Genomic DNA, 17,977 nt, shown 5'->3' on the forward strand with positions numbered 1-17,977 from the left:
CGCTGGCGCTGACTCTTGACTAACCCTACAGTGAACTTAGGGAATGAGCCTATTAATTAAAGATAGCTTAAACTAAGTGAGGAGGACTGATGCTTGAAGAAGGAAGCAAGACCCCTGTGAGGATACTTCGAGGGCTAGTGGCTCCTTAAGGGACATGGAGCCACCTGCATTAACATGGCCAGCATGGCTGGGGACTCACCAGCCTGGGCATGTCCCACAGTACATGGTTGAGGTGAGATGGGCAGACCCAAAGAGTCAAGATCATCAAGATCATCAAGACTCAACCAAGAGTCCAGATCATCTGATAAGTTCACGGTGGTGAAACAGGTCCAAGGTGAAGCCACGATGTTGGTCTGCACACCAGGACTAGGGCCAGTGATGGTAACCAGAGAGGCCCATAGGGACAAGGCAAGTCTAATAACAAGTCAGAAAGCAAGGCTAGGACAACACACACCTACAGCATAGCTCAGACAAAAGCTGAGGGCCCAGGGCAGAGCCTGAATGGGTCTCCTGTGCCCTCAGGCAGGGAGCATGGCGTGGAGGCCCCAGGTGAGGCTGATGAGGGCCATGAAGGCCCATTAGTGCACGCTGAGCCCTGACAATTACTCCTTTTGATGGACTACCAAATTTGTCTTCAGCAGGAGATGGGATTACACCCTGAAGCTCACATTGCCAAGGCGGTAGCAGCAAGCAAAGGACTGCAAATACCTGAAGGCCATACCAGAACTGTTAAAACATTAAAATACTTTGAAAGCAAACAACAAATAGCGTGTGGCTACAGTACATCATGGGGCAAGAACTGGGCCAGACCTGGTGGACACAGCAGTCTGTCCTTCAAACCCTGAAGGGTTGTGAAAGGTGGAAAAAGAGAGAAAGAAAAGAGTGAGCCCTTGAACATATTTTTTTACTTTTGTCCACCTGAATGCCAGAGCCTCAACAAAGCATGCCCTTGCCCTCTTTGGGACCAAAAGTCCTTCAAAAGGAGAACGGGGGCCTATGGCAAGACCCAAGAAGCGACGGATGTGCTGCCGATCCTGTCAGCGGCTGTGCTGGGACAGCCGATCAGGGCAGGGTCGCGCTTGTTTGCCCGGGTTACATGGGAGCGTGGCACGGAGACGGCGGCATCAGCGGTCTGCCGGTGGGCAGCGGGGCAGGCTGGTGGGCGCAGGCAGCTGGCGGGAGGCTGGGAGAAGCTGCGTGCTCGGCTGGCCTGGCAGTGCCACACCACCCGCCTCAGCTGCAGGATTTTAAAGGGTGGGGAGCGCGAGGCATGGGTTTGGCGCTCCTGTGGAGGTCTATGGGCGAGCGGGGGTTGAGGGTTTCCTCTGAGTACAGCTGAGGGGAGTCAGGTTTTCAGGGAGGCTGGGCTGCCCGGGGCTGGTGCCGCGGGGTATGTGGTACCTTCCCCTGGGGGTGCCTCATTCGCCAGCCCAGCTAGTGTCTGGCAACGCCAACAAGCACCATGAGGAGTTTGGCCTCCTGCATTTGCCCTTCGGTGACACTTTTCCCGGGGAGGGCTTTCGGTCCCTCAGTGGCAGGGCCTGCAGGAAGTCATCCCCTCGTCATTTCCAGCACCCTCCTCGCACCACACAACCCCTCGCCCCCTCTTCTCTCGTGTTTTCAGCATCAAAATACCACTTCAGACGGCCTCGTTTGATCGCCGCCCCTGAGGAGGCCGGCGGCTGCCGGGGCGGGGGTGGGGTAAGAGCCCTCCCGCCCGCTCCACTTCGCACCGCCTCGCAGGGGCGAGGCCGCGAGATCGGACGTCAGCGAGGGCCGCGGTTGTCGCGCCCGCCCTCGCCGCCGCGCGCAGGGAGGGGCGGGTCAGCCATCTTGGGCTCGCCGGGCCGCGCCTGCCAGCGGGCGGGGGAGGGAGCGCCCGCCTTGCGGAAGTGCCCTCACTCCCCGCCGCCGAGCCCAGCCCAGCCGAGCCCAGCCGGAGCGCGCCCAGGGCTGCCCGCCGTCCCCAGCACCGCCGCTACCGAGGAGCATGGCAGGGCGGCTTCCGGCCTGCGTGGTGGACTGCGGCACGGGGTGAGCGACGGCCGGGGCGGCCGCTGACAGCTCGGTGCCGCCCGGGGCGGGGCCGGGCGGGTTCCGCTGCCGCAGATGGCGGCGGGGGTCGCGCTGCCCGCGGCGGGGCCGGGCCCGGGCCGGGCAGCCGCGCCCGAGGCGCCGCGGTGCCGGTAGCGGGAGGGCCGGGCCGGGTTGGGGGGAGCAGCCGGCTGCCTTCTCTTCCCCCCCCCCCCCCCCCCCGCCTCTTCCCTTCGTCCCCTCTGTCGGGCCCTTCGCGGCCGCCCGGCGGGGAGGGGTGTCCCGGCGCGGCCCCGCTCCCCGCCGTCAGTCCGCGCCTCCGGCAGCCGGCTCGCACCCGGGGCCGCGCCGGTCGCTCCCCCCGCTCGCCCGAGCCCTCGGGCCGCCCCGCGGCCGGGGCCGCTCGGAGCAGCCGCCTCCGGCTCCTCGGCCGGTGCCTGCCGGGGTGCGGGGGACTCTGTGCGGCTGCCGGGGACGGCGAGCGGGGAAAACGGTCCTGCGGCGCTGCCGTGCGCGGCTGCCTGCGCGCTCCTGAGTGCCCTCGCTCGGAGGAGTCACCGCGCTGACGGGTGCCGTCTGGGGGGCTCTTATGTATTCATTTTCTTTTAATATGTGGATAATGTCATTTATTCTGTGTTACTTCTCTGTGTGAGAAGAAAAAACCCCCTCCCCCTCCAGCGAGCAAGCGCAGAGGAACTTCCTTAGTTTTGTCAAAGCCTCTTCCTGCTTTCGGGCTTTTATACCTTATAAGGCAGTTTTCAGTGTCAAACCTGAACCAAATCCGTTTTAGAAACTCTTCTTTTTGTTCAGCAGCTACCAGATGATGAAGAGAATGCGGTGCCAGTGATACATAGCATAAAAAGTGATTCGGGAGAAGGCCCTCGGGATTCAGAGTCCCTTGTCTGCCGTGGCATGGCTCCTGGAGGCTTTGGGTTGGGGAGCAAGCCCTTAGAGGTGTCTGAAGGAAGGCGACCTGGAAGGGTTGCGTGGTGCCGCTTGCAGGAGCGCACTCAGGAAGTGAAAACCGCTCTGTGACCTGCCATCTGCGGTGTGATTTTGAAAATGAAATATTTCATATTAGGCATTATGCATCGGGCTTTTACTGGAAAGGAAAGTATTGGTGTATTTTCAAGGCTCTTCCTCTTTAGCTAGCACTGATGGCATGCTGATTCTTTAAATCATCTTTTTCTTTCACTTCTCATCCATCTTGCTAAAAATAGTCAAATTTCTCAGTGACTGCAGTGTAGGTACAAATATTTACAATACTCTGAAAGGGCATGTTCTTTTGAATTCCAGGCACTTGTTTTTTGAAAGCACATGTTCATCGTCCCTTCAAGAGAATCTATTTGGTGTAGGACATTAAAAAAAGCGGTCTTTAAGAAGAGCAGGCATATATGTGTCTATAAGGTATGCGTGTTTAACAGTTGTATGAAGAAGTTGTACCTGTAGTTAAAGCAAGAACTAAAACCTTGAATTTTGTGGGATGAAGGAAGGTTAGCACAGCGAGTATGAGAGTGTGTAGCTGAGTATAATGGAACTATATGCGAGTTTAAGATGATGTGTATATGCACTGTTTATCTTTCAAAGCAAAAGATCTGTAATGTACTCTGCCGCATGCCACTAGAGGCTTTTTCCCATCCCACGTGTTTGTGCATTGCAGGTAGTCCCATTAAAGATAGTAATTATGTCTTTATAGGTTTGCAAAATATAGGTTGTGACCACTGGAGTAGAGGGATTCGCTAAGAGCTTTCAGTGATGCCAAGCAAGAACAACATGCTAACATATAGCTGCATAAGAAATGACTTTGTCTTTTTAATGTGAGAGGTATACTGAGGGACCTGAGTGTTAAAACAAATCTTCCTGGGGAAGATCTGTGCGTAAGTACTCCATTAATCAACTTCAGTGGACACGGCATACCCTGTAACATTCTTGTATATGATATTCACAAAGTCTTGCTCTGGTTTTATTGATTCATTTCCCCCCAGTCTTCAAAGATCTCTCTAAGATGCTCTTTTATTGTGCACCTGTATTTTTTTTTTTTTAACACAGCCCGACCTATTCTGCTCTCCAGGCTTTTCCTTTCTGGTGTGCTTTGTAGTCCAAAGTTGTTGTTCTCTGAATTTCTGCTTCAGGAAACTGCGGGCAAAGATTTTTAGCATTGGAAATATTACAGAGCATTGAGGTTGTTGGAATTCATTGATTTCAGTAGACAAAGGTATAAAGTGGTGAATTTACAAAGGAAAAATCTAATACTTAAATAAGGAACAAGTGGGTAGTAGTGCAGTGGGATGTGATAGCATAATCATGCTCACACTTTTTTTTTTTTAATTGGTGCAGCCCTCCCAGCCCATCTTGTTTTGTGTGTATAAGTGAGAACATGACACAAATTATGTCAGCCTTGTGCTCTGTGCGGATCAGTTGAGGTCTCACCTAGGGTACTGTCTTGTCTACCAAAATGAAAGCAAGCAGATAAGTTAAAGATAGCCCCTGAAAACAGGAAAAGAAAGAGGTTTTGAAAATAAAACCAAGGCAGAAAGGTTGAAAGGAACTGCCTTTAGAACAGGCAAGGCTTTAAAAGTGCACAAATTTTCCAAAAAGAAGGCTTTTGTTAGAGGGAGGGGATGATAAGGTAAATTCTCCTTGGACTGTAAATTAACTAGTCAGCCAAAGGGCAGATGCAGGAGAGGTATTAAGGGTGTCTTCCTACATGTCTTCTGTGTGTAGCCACAGGTTCATTTTGTTGATCCAAGTGATTTTTTTTTTTTGTGTGTGTGTGTTTTCATTTTTGCCAGCTAAGGTTGAGGGGAAGGAGATTGATGAGAAAGGTGGCAGAGTTGTGCTTTTCAGCATCAGCCTGCACAGATTAGACAAAATTTAAGAACCCCTTTCAAAGCATAAAGAGACCAAAGCACGGAGGAGTTGGGGAGATCATGTGATCCTTGTCATTTGAGGTTTTAACAGGTTAGTCAAACTTTTTAGGTACATCAGAGTATCATCCAAGTATGTCATACAGCTGGAGCTGGCCGATGGGTGAAGTCAGTGACATGGCAATCAGATTATAGGTGCAGCAAAAATTCATCCAGTGTTACATTTGTTATCTTGAAATTTGCATTCTTTGCTTAAGCAAACCTGATATCTAGAAAATAAGGTAATGGATACCTAGAAAGAGCAGGTAAATACTGTGAAATGGGACTTACTTCAGACTGGCATATCTAAGGATTACATGCATTTTAAAATAAAAATACAAAAAAAGAAAAATAACAGATTATTTCCATGAAGTATACGACCAACACACCAAAAAAAAGAGAAAGGCTCTTGCTGATATTTTAAACTCAGTAGGCTGCAGTCTTTTGCTCTGTGCCTTTTGGGTATTTGAATAGTTCTTGCTGCCTGTTCTACAGGCGAACATGGCACAGCCTGCAAGTCATGATTAAAAGCTCTTCCTACGCCACTTCAGAATTTAGCTTGATTAGGTTGACAAGTAGATTTTAGTTCTGTCTTTCTGTGTGAATGCATTTTTTCTTTTCTTAGTATAAACTTGTATAGCACTGAATTAACTCATTTGGGATGGCGGATAATTGCGAGTGTTCAAATTAATGGCTCTTCAAGCTGAGCTGAAGTGGCTGTGTAACCTACTGCAGTTCCAAAGTGAGAACTTAATTTTAGCAATGAAAGTGATTTAAAGAAAAGTATTTGTATTTTCTGTACCTAAACTTTCTGTTTTCTATAGGCTTATGTGCCATTTTTCTGTGGCTGTCAGGTAGATCCATTCAGTACTTGAGTGTCACTGGTGACCAGCTTCTCAAATGTATCCCAGAGTCTTTTATCAGTAGGGTCATGCATGTTGGTTAGCCTTCTCTTGAGTAAATTGGTTATATGATTGTGTGTGTGGGAAGAAAAAAAAAAAGCTGTTGTCTCGCATCTTCCATTCTTATATCTCCTCTCATATACCAAGCTAGGCCCCTTTTTGACTTCCTTTACACAGGTTACAAAAATGGATGTGTTTGGGTTTTTTTTTCTTCTTCTTTCCTGAATACTAGGGGAGAATTAAAGGTTTCAGGGTTGACTGGAGAAAGACTTGCTGTTCATGATGGGACCACGAGAGTCCCTTGACACCTCATGGCAGTCTGGGTTCTCTCTGAGCTGAGAGCCTGGAAAATTGAGGCTGGTCAGGATTTCCAAGCTTTCTTGACGTGAAGTTGCAAACTGTTCTTTGGAATGAGTCATATATCTCTGAGAGTTTCTTGGCTATTCAATTTCTATAACCAGTTTTGCTGTGAATGAAGGAAGGATAAACTTGGGCACATGAAATCTCAGAGAAGCTGAAGTTGGCTGGTGCTCAGGTGGTGCGCGCAGTGGAGTGAGCTTTGCATTGGGGGACTTCTCTACAAACCCTACTTCTCTAGTTAATCTTTATGCAACACCTGTATAGCTTCATGCTCTTAAGTAGAGCAAAGTATTTATGGGTTGAGTGTCTTCTGATGTGAAAAGTTATGACAGGATTACGTTGTTCTGTTTCTCTTCTGGGTTTTGACTTGGTAGTGTAAATGAGTACAAGATCCATGAAAAGCTAATAATCTTCAATAGACAGCAAACATACATGATATGAGAAATCTAGTGCTATAAAAACAAGGTAAGGGGAAGTAACAGCCTGTATTTTGTTTGCTCTGCAACTTTTTTAGTATCTTATACTGGACCTTGAAACGTGTTTTCTTTCCTAATGTTCCAGACGTGGATTATTTCCACAGATTTTCAAATCATAACTTCTATTTAGTATAAATATTTCAGCACTGTGATGTTCTTGCAGTTAATATTTCGATTGGTTACCTTTTGTGGGTTCCAAGCCTCATGAAAATGTTCTCTTTTGGAATGAGTTTTCTCTATGTTGTGTCATCCCAGAAGTAATTTTTCAGTATGGAAAGCATGCACAAAATAATTCCTTAATGGAATATGGAAAAAATACTCCTAAAATCCTGGAAGAGTATCTTTTGCTTGCCAGTAGCTGAAGTGGTTAGGGAGGGAGGGGAAAATGCTTCATCCTTAACATGGAAAAAGGAGTTGTGCTAGATTGAGAATTGTGGTTTAATACATTTTTTTGAAAATAATTGCAAATAGGTTCTGAAGACCTGTGGTGTCTCTTAAATGATTCTAGTACAACACAGTCCATGTTGCAACACTAAATGCACAGAGCATGCAATATAATTAGGAATAATAGGAATTCAGTTAGGACTATATATATATTCCTATACACACACGCACACATACATATTTTGGAATTCCATTATGGGAATCAGTTTGTATCTTACTTGAATGCATGTCAGAAGCCATCCAAGATGCACAGCACCTTCCATCCAGTCCTTCTGTTTCTGCTTTTCTTTTCCTGTGTTCCGCTTACGCTTCATATATACATAAAGAAGGTGGGGGCGGCGGTGGCATTTCTGAGTAGAGGACACACCCACTTGTGTCCATGCGCTGAATCTGTGAAGTTAATGATAAATGAGCCACCTTCCAAGTGCAGCAGAGCTCCTACTCCTGTGTGCGTGGGAAGTTTGCACAGTCACCGAGACCAGAGTATGATCCTGATTGTGAGGAAAGGTTTGAGGCAGGGTAGGGTTGTGGGTGTGCATGGGTGGGACAGGGCAGGTTCCCTTCTTGTTTCTTGGTCGTTGTTTAGTACCTGGCTTGAATGTTCTGCCCAGAAAGTATGTTGATTGCATGAGTCTGATGGACATTTGCTTGTCTATGTTAGTTGAAAATACAGCTTCTAGGAGTTCAGAAATACTGTACAAGTTCCTGAGTAGTAATCCATCCTCTGTATTGTTTTATAGGCACATATAAGAAACTTTGCTCTTGGTCTTTTAGTTCACGCAATTTAAAAGTTTCAACATAAGGTTTCAACATTTAGTTTCATCATTGCAGACTTTCTTTGGGAAATGCAAAAAGGCTTTGACAACTTCAAACCAACTTCTTTTTTTAATTTTAATTTTGGACAAGCATTCTTCATTTAAAGACTTTAAGGAGAAAACATTAAATCCAAAGGTAAAATAACTGAAATCATATTTCAGTTTATCTCCAGTGAAATTCATGAGTTATTTCCTGTTCTGCATAGGAAAAGGAATCTCTGTTGCTTTAATTTTTAATTTTTGGTTTGTTTAATCACTGAACTAAAATATATTTAGATATACCAATCTTAAAAATCATCCTTTGGTAGATGCTTAAAAATAATTTGATTGCAAACTTGTTAGTGTCCATAGCAGGATTATTTTAGCCATCAAAATAAGGCATCTGTCCTTTCCAAGTGCCTTTTTTTTTTTTTTAAATCAGTTGTCAAGGAGGATTCTATCCAAAATTGAAAAAGTCATCATTTCATCCCCTGACTTAATGTAGGGTATAACATAATTCAATCTTTTTCTTTTTGTTCTTATCATGAGTTTGCGTTTTTAAGACTTGACATGGAAAAACTCTAGATATCTAAATTTAGATTCCCTCCCTCTGGGGTTTCCTTTTTCTCTTTATTCTCTTGTGGTCATTGCAAGTGTTTGCAGCTGTGCACAGGATGAGTTTTGGTGTGCTCCGTCTGTAGAGACCAAGATGCAGCCAGGAGGTTGTCTGTTGATACTTTATTTTCATTGTACCCTGCTATCAATGAATGAATCCAAATTTTAATTCTTTAGTTAATACAGTATCTCTTACTTACCTATTTTTTTCAGTATAAGCATTTTATTTGTCATTACTTGCCTTAGATTTATCAGTCTATTTATCATCTGCAAAAGCTTTCACACGACTGACTGCTTGCATATTTGCAGTCAGACTTCAGAATCTCTGTGATCTTACTAAATGAGAGCTGCTTTTTATAGTAAACAAAATTCAGTGGTATGTCTTTGTCCACAGCTTAGTGGGGCATTTTTTTTCTACAAGACAACTGTTTATGATTGGAAGCTGTCTCTTATTAGAAGCACGGTGTAACATGATAAACATGTAAACCGGTGTTTTAATGCAAGCCTATTCTTGATGGAAAACATTTGGTTACCTGCTGAAATGCTGAAGTAGTAACCAGTGTACTGGGTAGGTTGGAAGTGTGCTGAGAGTCCTGCAATGCTTGCTGTGTGCTCCTTCTCCCCTGTCCATGCTCTACCTGTCTGTTTGGTTTCATCTTATCCTCTGCTCAGATTGGTGTGATTGGGGTGATAGAATAGTAGCTATTGGTTCAAAGCTGGAGCTTTCAAGTGCTGAAATTGTCCAAATAGTAAGCATAAATGCTCAACTTTTTTTTTTTAATGTGGAATAACTTTACAGTTTTAGCTGCTGTATTGCATTTGTTTGGAAAAACTTCCAAGTTAAGTCAGGTTTGTATCAGCTATGGCTCTTTCTGCATCATAGACTCAGATTTTGCCTATTCCATTTCTTCAAGTGCAAGATTTTGTTGACTTGGAAACTGTGTATTTGTTGATTCAACTGATCTCTCCTTGTTTTATCTGTTGAAAACTATGTATAGTTAATCTATTCTTTTGGCTTTTTTTCTTCTTGATAAATGTCTGTGCAATGTTCAGCTTATTTTGGGCAAATGATGTAGAAAGTTGCAGAATTAATCGCCCCCTTGTAAGTAATTTTTACTATTAAGTAATTAGTCATGCAGACTTCCAGACTTCGGGGGTATTCTTTCCTTGTTATTTGGAAGTATCACATGGAGTAGTCAGGCTGTGGAAGATGCTTAGAAAACTTGCATGAAAATTAAATATAAATTTATTAAAAAAACCTAGCAGTATAGGGTATTATTGTGTGGGTGTGGTGTAACACAGAGGCACTGTTAAGACACTTGTTAAAACGAATTAGTCTAGAAGTCTCAAAGGAAGCAGTAAGTAAAAAGAGAGCATTCTGCTTCTGCCAACACAAACTACTTTCATTATACAAAGATAATATCCAAAGCCGTTTGCTCTTCTTCCTTTGAGGAAAATGTAGTCAAAGGAAAGCTAACTTTATTTTTCTGTGTTAAAGTACATGTCAGCATTAAATATTTGAAATGGATTTTACAAATACAAATGAAATTGACTAGGATTACAAATGTAGATGGTAATATCATTAGAATGCCTGAATTGGATTTTGTTAGTCTTAAACACTTAAGTGTGGGCTGGTTTTCAAGTACACTTTTCATGACTTAATCGTAAGCTTGAGTCTTTTGGTATTAAATGCATCTTATCTTCCTGTTTACTTTTAGGAGAAGAGAACTTTTCCAGAGTCAAGCTGTGAACACTGTTTGTTTTTGGTGTGTGGGGTTTTTTTGTTTTAAGCTTTGATGCAAGTAAACATAGGGCAAATTTGAAAGTAGATTCTCTTCTACTCCATCCAATGTTAGTAAAATTAGAAGCTGCACAATGTGGTAGCTTCCTCTGTTCTCCAGGCTGGTGTAAAAACTGTCACCTGGAGACTCTTATTACAATGTGTGTGAATTTATTCTGAATGCTGTGTAGCACAGGGTGGTATTGCCTCCGTGTTCCTCTTAGTCACGCACCTGGAGGGTTCTGGTCTGGCTATTTGTGGCCATGACTTTGCAATTTTTTGCTACCCATTTTAGCTGGATTTTACTAGCAAGCATTACAGTTATGTCTGTGCTTTGAGTTGTAGATGTAGCTGCTGATAAAAAGAAGCACTGGATAAATATTGTAGACAAAAATATAGATGCTTTTAAGGATAAGTTAACCTTTTTTAGAGGGTTTTTTTCCTATTTGGGAAAGAAATGTTTGTTAGAAGCATTTCTCTTTCAAGCTGCTTTTGAGCTCACTTTTTAAATTGCACACCACTTCGATCTGCTTATGGTTTGTTTTACTCTGACAGTTACAGTATGTGGCGAAGAAATATTTGTGGTCAAGGTGAAAGTTCTTGTTCAAGTGGACTGATATTTTTCAGGGGAAATACTGTAAGAAAATAGTTTCGGATACACAGTAACGCAGTTAATTCCAAGGCCAAGGTTGCAGCCTGACAGATCTGTAACATCTCTGGTGTCTAGGGGTCCTATATGTCTTTGAAATATCCCCTTTTACCATCTGTTGATGTGTCTCATTTACAGCTTAACAAAATTCTTCATCTGAGAGCACTACTAATCTTGTGTGCTTTTTCTGTTTTGCAAGCTAATTCTTTGGCTTTCACTATTGATTACTTAAAACATTTTTGATCAACAAGTGTTCTAAAACTTGACAGAAGCAGTTGCTATTTAAAAATGCAAACTAGTGATGTGTGAAAGGTAATATATATTAGCTAAAGATATAAAAATCTGAAAGGCATGACTCATGTCAAAGTCTTTTGCTATCTTGTGTTTTACCAAGGACATTTGAAAAGAGATAGTAAACTAATTTATTAATGCAAGTCCCATTTTCCTAATATAATCAGTTCCTTCAGGGACTTCTGATCTGCTGCTGCTTAACCAATTTGCACCTGATGCTAGAGTTGGGACCTTTTTTAAAGGGGCAGGATGGCTTTCCTCTTTCACCATCATTTTCTCATTATTTCATTTTACAGGGATTTGGAAAGTAAATACTCCCTAGGATTTTCAGTCTCATCTGGTGTACAAGAAAGAAAGAAGAGCAGCAACAAATAAAAACAAAGGCTTGTTCAGACTTTTCAGTAACATGAGGCTCTGTGTATGAAGACTAAGTGCTCATCCATGTTTCAGAACATTTCCACTTCTTTTTAAATCAGTTTTGTTATCTAAAGACATCAGACAGTAAAAACACTGTATCTGTCTTTAAATTCTGTCTATGCAGACTTTATCCAGTTAAAACAGGAAAGGATATTAAACCCTTTTTTGATGAAGTGTTTGATGGACAGACCATCTCTAAGGAGCTGGGGATTGAAGAGAAGACTCCCTTTCCATTCTGTTTAAAAACTTGGAGTTTTTGCCATTTGATTTATTTTATGCCTTTTTGAATATACTACTCTGTGAGTGTCCTCCTTAGAATCTCCCCACTTTCTGAGCTTTTTTGTAGTGTCTTCTACAACCTGCTCACTTAATTACAATTTTCCTAGAGTTAAGGTAACTTAGCCGGCAATTAATTCTGCTGCTGTATGCACACCTGCAACAAAGACTTTACATGCTTCAGTGGACTTAAGTTGCATCTGCACTTAAGTTGCATGCCTTCACACAGTAGCCTGCTGTGAAACTATGAAATTGTGAAATCGTAAACCAACCTTTCTTGGTTTTGTATCTTTTATCTTGAGCCATTCATAATAACATCATTTACTTAATAGTAATTTAAAGATATAAGTAAAGCTTGAAACTTCATAAATTGAAATATTAAAGAAAAGTACTCTTTTGTGCAATCATTTTAACTGTTTCTCTGTAAAATTTGTTATGCAGCAAAGTCTTAAGCTATGATGGAGGAGATCTGCATAAACAAAGTTTATTTTAGCAAGCAGATTCATGTACAAATGTCATAACGGTCCTTGCTGGTGTTCAAGTAGTATATATGGAGAATTTACTGCTGTGGTGTCTTGAGAGAAGTGAGGTTATGAGATTGGATTTAAATGGTGAGATGGTTTGCAGTCCATGCTGATGAAGGCAATTCATGTGCAAAGGCAAGAGACTTTGTAAGATTCTTCACTGTTCTTTGTTTTACATAATTGGGGCCTCTGTCTGTTTTTGGAGTTTCTCTTTACTCTTGGTTGATACAAAGAAATGGCCCCATGCAGCCTTTTTATCAGTTAAATTCTTTGGGTTAGACCCACGAGGGAGCTTCAGAAAGCTGTGGAGTGAAATCCAGGTTGGTGCATGCAGCTGCTCAGCACAGGATTTGGAGACGCTGGCATGCAAGTGGGAATTGTCTAAGCAGGACAACAGAAATGCCAGGGTGCATTTAAAATTTCTAGGTCGTGGGCATCTGGTTTCAAACTGTAGGAAAATAGTTTAATCAAATAATGATTCCCAGGCCTGAAATTGCTGGGCTCTGGTATCAGTACTGGATTCAGAAATTAGCAGGGATTACTTCTTTTAAACCGCTCATCTGTTACTGTTTCTTTTAAATGGCCAGTATGTTGTTGTGTGCAGCTGTCAACGTGGTGATAATTTTTGCATCCCATTGGCACAATATCACTGGAAAACTCAAAATTTCTTCCAGGAAGTACTATGTAGCGTGTCTGTAAGGTATCCACAGCCATGCCTGTATAGTCATGGAATAAGAAAATTAAGCAGTCTTTGGAGTAGAGATCAAAACTCTAATTGTACCTCCTCTTAAGATGTGTGTTCTGGTTACCAGGCAATCATCGTGCTTTCTGTCTTTGGCCCTAGTGTCTTGGAGTATTTTCCACATGGTTTCAGGAAAGAAATGAAAAACACTCTTGCGTCAGGAGAGTTTACAAGCAAATGGCAAGGGGCTTTTACAGGAAATGGGAGATTGGCTCTAAACCAGTTTGGATGGAAGAGGATATGGAGTACAGATCTGCTGCTGCCTGGGCAAGTGTGGCACCTTGCAAAAAGGCAGTATCAGCTTACTTTTAAAATAAATGCAGTTTAACTTTATGTAAAGCCTAATCCCTAATCCCATCATAGACTTGCTTGGACCATGACCCCTTGGAATGGTTCTGCCTAGGACTTTGCAGAGATGTGTTTAGTTAGAGAAACCTTGCTGGGCTTGGTACCCAGTCTGTGGTATACACCGATTCAGAATTTTAGGACTTAAACACAAGCTAACACGTATGTTGTACAGGTTACTCTACTTGGGAAGCCCATTGCATCTCTAAGGTAAGATACAAGGTTCAGATGGCAGAGAGTAATTCAGAACCATCATGAAGAGACAGCATCTTAATGAACAAAACCAACAAAAAAAGCCCTCTGAAAAAACAGCCTTCTATATATTTGTTTTTCTAACATTATGCACCTTGACAGTAAAGCAGAAAGAGACCATTTGATTTCAGCCTAGTCCTGACTTTCTTTCCACAGAGTTTCAGGGTTGTGACTCCCAGTCCCGTTATTCCTCCCTCCCCACAGAAAAGTGTTGTTTGTTTTTTTTTTTTAAGTTGCATTGTATCTTTCCAGTGGGGCCAGCATTGGAGGTACATCTTATTCCTGTTTGTGTGTGCATTTAAAAAAGTGTCCTATGCATGAAATTGCTTTTAGCCCAGGTCATTAGGAGTAGCTGGGGGGATAGGCTGTAACCTGGATTTGCTCTACATACATTGAAGATCAGGTGACATTGTCCTCTAGTGCTCTTCTCTACTTGTGCTTGGCTAACTTGTGTCTTTGCGTGGCGCTGTCAGGAAAATGACAAGGGAGCCACGTGTGTTGGGCCACCCCGTTTCTGTTGTACTTCTCAGAGCAGCTACATGAATGCATTGCCCACAAAGCAGCTGTCCCCCTATTCCTCATCCTTTTGTTAAAATTGCAGTTGTGCTAGAACTAGGGTGTATAACTTGGGAGAATATATACAGAATGGCATTTGTTGTGGACAAGAAATAAGTGGCGCAAAGGCGCATGCATGGTTATGGGTTGTGGTTTGCAGATGGAGGTTCTGTTAATGACATTCTCATTAGAAGTTCTTACCCTAAGTGCTGTTTCCTTTTGGCTTTAAAATTGTCTGCATGACTAATATGTAAGTAACCTTCAAGTGACATTGCTTCCATGTCATAGCCTCAGAAACATCTATTCTAGGTGAGAGAGCACATACAAAAAAATCCCATCAGTGCAGTTGAGAACATTGTGGAAAGCCTTTTGGCTGTCATTCCAGAGATCTCTTGGGCAGATCAGTACAGAGCTACTTTGCAATTTCAGGGTGTAAGTTTGAGGTGGTGGTGACTGTAGAGACACTCCTCCACTGATAGTTAAGGTGTGAATTAGTGGGGTTAGGAGGAACCTTCATTAACCCTCCCCACCCCCTTCGTGGTATGAATGTTCCCTACAAAAAAAAATCATATTAATTCATACATTATCCAAAAGGTTGATGGGGTCTCACACACCATCCACGAGACGACACAGATGTCCAGTGTCACTAAAGTAAATTTGTCTTAAATGAGCTAATAGGCCTACAGAAACACTTCAGGTAGCTGAACATGGGGATATAAAGGAAAACATCTGAATGATCAAGGTTGAATTCAGGTTTTCACTTTTGGGATTTTGTAAATCGGTTCTGCGTTACAGATTTTAATAGAAATCCGCTTATACTTTTATACTCCTCTCTACAGTGCGTTGCTCTTTTACTGCTGAGTGCCCCAAATTCAGTGTGGGAAAGCTGAGTTTGTGTCTCATTCAATGACATGTACCTGCCTATCTCCATGGAAGTCCCTTCTGCCACTCTTGTGCTATGTCGTAAGCAAGACAAGCTGTGATTTACTGAAAAACTGTGATCCAGTATTGGTACTGCCTATGATATATCTTCAATGTCAGGATTTTTTTCAGTAGTGGCAGTGGCTGCTGCTCTGAAGAAGGCAGGGTGTGCCTCATTCCCCTGTGAATCACACATTAGTCAGACACACTTTGCCCTGTATGAACTGCTCGTGTAAACGGTGTACTTGTGAAATCTGGCTTGCCCATGGTGTCCTTTTTTTTCATGTGACTTAAATATTTTTCTTCAAGTGACAGCGGTAGAATAGCTCTGGTCAGTCTGAATAAAGCCTCATCTTTGCAAAAGTTAATTTAAAAAAACCCCAAACCACTGTTATTAGAATGTGCATTTGGAGAACTGAAGGTTTTTATCAACTCTTATTATTTTTTTTAACTTACCTATTTTTGTCTCACCTATAACATTTTTAAACTCCATTTTAACTCAAGAGTATATATGTTTAGTTATGAAAATCAAGCTTACTGTTTATTATATATATTGCCACAGTCTGTGGCAGCAGCCCTAGCTACTGTCCAGAGCCCCACAGTGCCAATTGCCATATGAATACCGCAAAAGGCGGTCTGTGCCTGTGAGCATGGAGCTGGAGGGGCAGGACTGAGGTGCAGGAGGTAACAGCGGGTCCCTTCCCTGACTGATGGGCAAGCGGTGGTGGCAGTTCTGATGCAGAGAGGAGAGTGTGGCAAGGAAGTCTTGACATACTAGAGATGTGAAGCCTTGCGTTGGGACTACATTGGAGACTTGCGGCTATAATGCTTTAATGTTCAGAGACCAGAAGCCATGTGGGTTTTCTCTTTTTTTTTCTTTTTCCTTTTCCTTTTTTTGGAAGCCTGAAAATGTGACGCTTTTTTTCTATGAGTCAGGAGACTTCTTGCTGAGTAGGCCATAGTATTTTTAGATATGCTGATTTTATGTCTGAATACGGTCTTTTTATGTAAAATGCATCTCTCATTTGACTGTTTTTCTTTCAGTCTGCTGGCTGTGTATGTGCGCTGGGCAGTCTCCCACACCACAAGCAGCTAAACAGCCTGTTACCTGCAACAGTTTAGCTTTTGTTTTCTTTGAAATACTGAGTTTAATAGTCAAACGGTTTTAACTTTTTTGCTTAAGGCACTTCTGGTTTAGTTGTAAGTTCATGTAGCCTTTAAGCTTCAAAGTTCCTCTGTAGATTTAGCTTTAAAATCTACGTGCCACAGTTCCAGATTGGCAGGGGAAGGTAAAGGGAGTGGGTCAATATTTGCTGGTTTTCTTATTAATTTTCTTGTGGAGCTAAAAGCATCTTAAAACAATGTAGATACAGTGAACGGTTTTATTCTGCATGACAGGTTATAGCAGCATCAGATTGTGGAAGTCTTGGTATTTCTTTTAGGAACTAGATTTTTAAGAAGAAAATTTGAAAAACTTGAGTCTGCAAAATCTGAGTTGCATGTCCTGAGTTCAGGCACGTACAGTGCATAATGCTGATCTCTTAATGAGGTGTGAATTTCTTTCTGGTATTTAGTTTCTTTTTTTCCATTATTTATCTTATTTTGCCTCTGAGGTTTTCTTTTTCAGTAAACATCTCTGTTGATCAATACAAAGTCGAGTTTTTTTGCATGGCTATTCCCAACTGTTACAGTGTGTTACAGACGAGATCAGGTTTACAGCTTTAAAAATACTTTTCTTGCAAAGCATTTTTGGTGTTAGGTGAGGTCCTGTGTGAACCACTTTGTTATTTAGAGAGAAATATACCTTCCTTTAGAGGATACCGTTTTTCCTGGCCCAGCACTAACATGTGCAATTAATGTCAGTGATAGAAACTGTGTAGGCGTTAGTGGACACGTGAGCAAATTGTGAACCGCTGCATCAGTAGCATCACAGCAAAACCTACTGCAGCAGCACTCCTCTTCTAGCCTGTAAAAAACCAACCTCTTACTGTATTTGTTGCCAGGCATTTTGCTGTGTTATTGACATAGATTTACGGCTTGTTAAAGTTAGTGCTGCTTTATACAGCCTAAGATCTTCCAGTTTATATCAGAGTGCTGAAAATTGTGGAGGTGCTACTACAGTGTTTCATGCTTTTGCTGATGCGGCTAATTTAGTTAGTACAGCTGTCTGACTGTCTAAAGAAAATGAGAACTTTCTCATGTCTGTGTGTGTTAAAAACTTGTGTGTAGGCTGTAAGTCTTGAATGTAGTGTGCGTAGAATTTGCTTGTGCTGTTGTTCTTCTGTAACAAAATTTCTAGCAGCTGGATCGTTTTGGTACTGTGAGTTTTGTAGTTATTTTTCATGAATACACTAGTAATTTCTTCAGTTTTCTTACATCATGACAGTTAAAGTGATGTATATATCCGTAGCACGTTCTGGAAATCGAGTGGGTGAAGGTCTGTAGCTCTTTTCCTCTTCCTTTCGTTAGTCCTATTAAACACATTTTCAAGGCTGTTTTCCATTTGTTAAATGGAATTTCTTTTGCTACTACTGTCATTATAAGCTGTCAGTACTTGCCACCTACGATAGTACATCTTGGGAAACGCTCGTGAATTAATGATGGCCAGCCCTGCCATGTGCCCAGCTGGCAGTCCATGGGAAAGGGAATTTTTTCCCCTATCACTAACACTTACTATATGAAAATATTTCTATA

The 17,977-nt window shown here is 42.5% G+C and overlaps 1 protein-coding gene across 1 annotated transcript in view; it reads left to right on the forward strand.

The window, feature by feature from the left end:
- The first annotated feature begins 1,952 nt into the window (after positions 1-1,952).
- The window catches only part of ACTR3 (actin related protein 3), a 32,215-nt gene continuing 16,190 nt past the window's right edge, over positions 1,953-17,977 (forward strand). Inside the window, exon 1 of the mRNA XM_059820826.1 lies at positions 1,953-2,034. Coding sequence (XP_059676809.1) covers positions 1,991-2,034 — 44 coding nt within the window. The 5' untranslated portion in view covers positions 1,953-1,990. The remainder of the gene's footprint in view (positions 2,035-17,977) is intronic.

This window comes from Gavia stellata, chromosome 8, assembly GCF_030936135.1.
Source record: "Gavia stellata isolate bGavSte3 chromosome 8, bGavSte3.hap2, whole genome shotgun sequence".
NCBI lineage: Eukaryota > Metazoa > Chordata > Aves > Gaviiformes > Gaviidae > Gavia > Gavia stellata.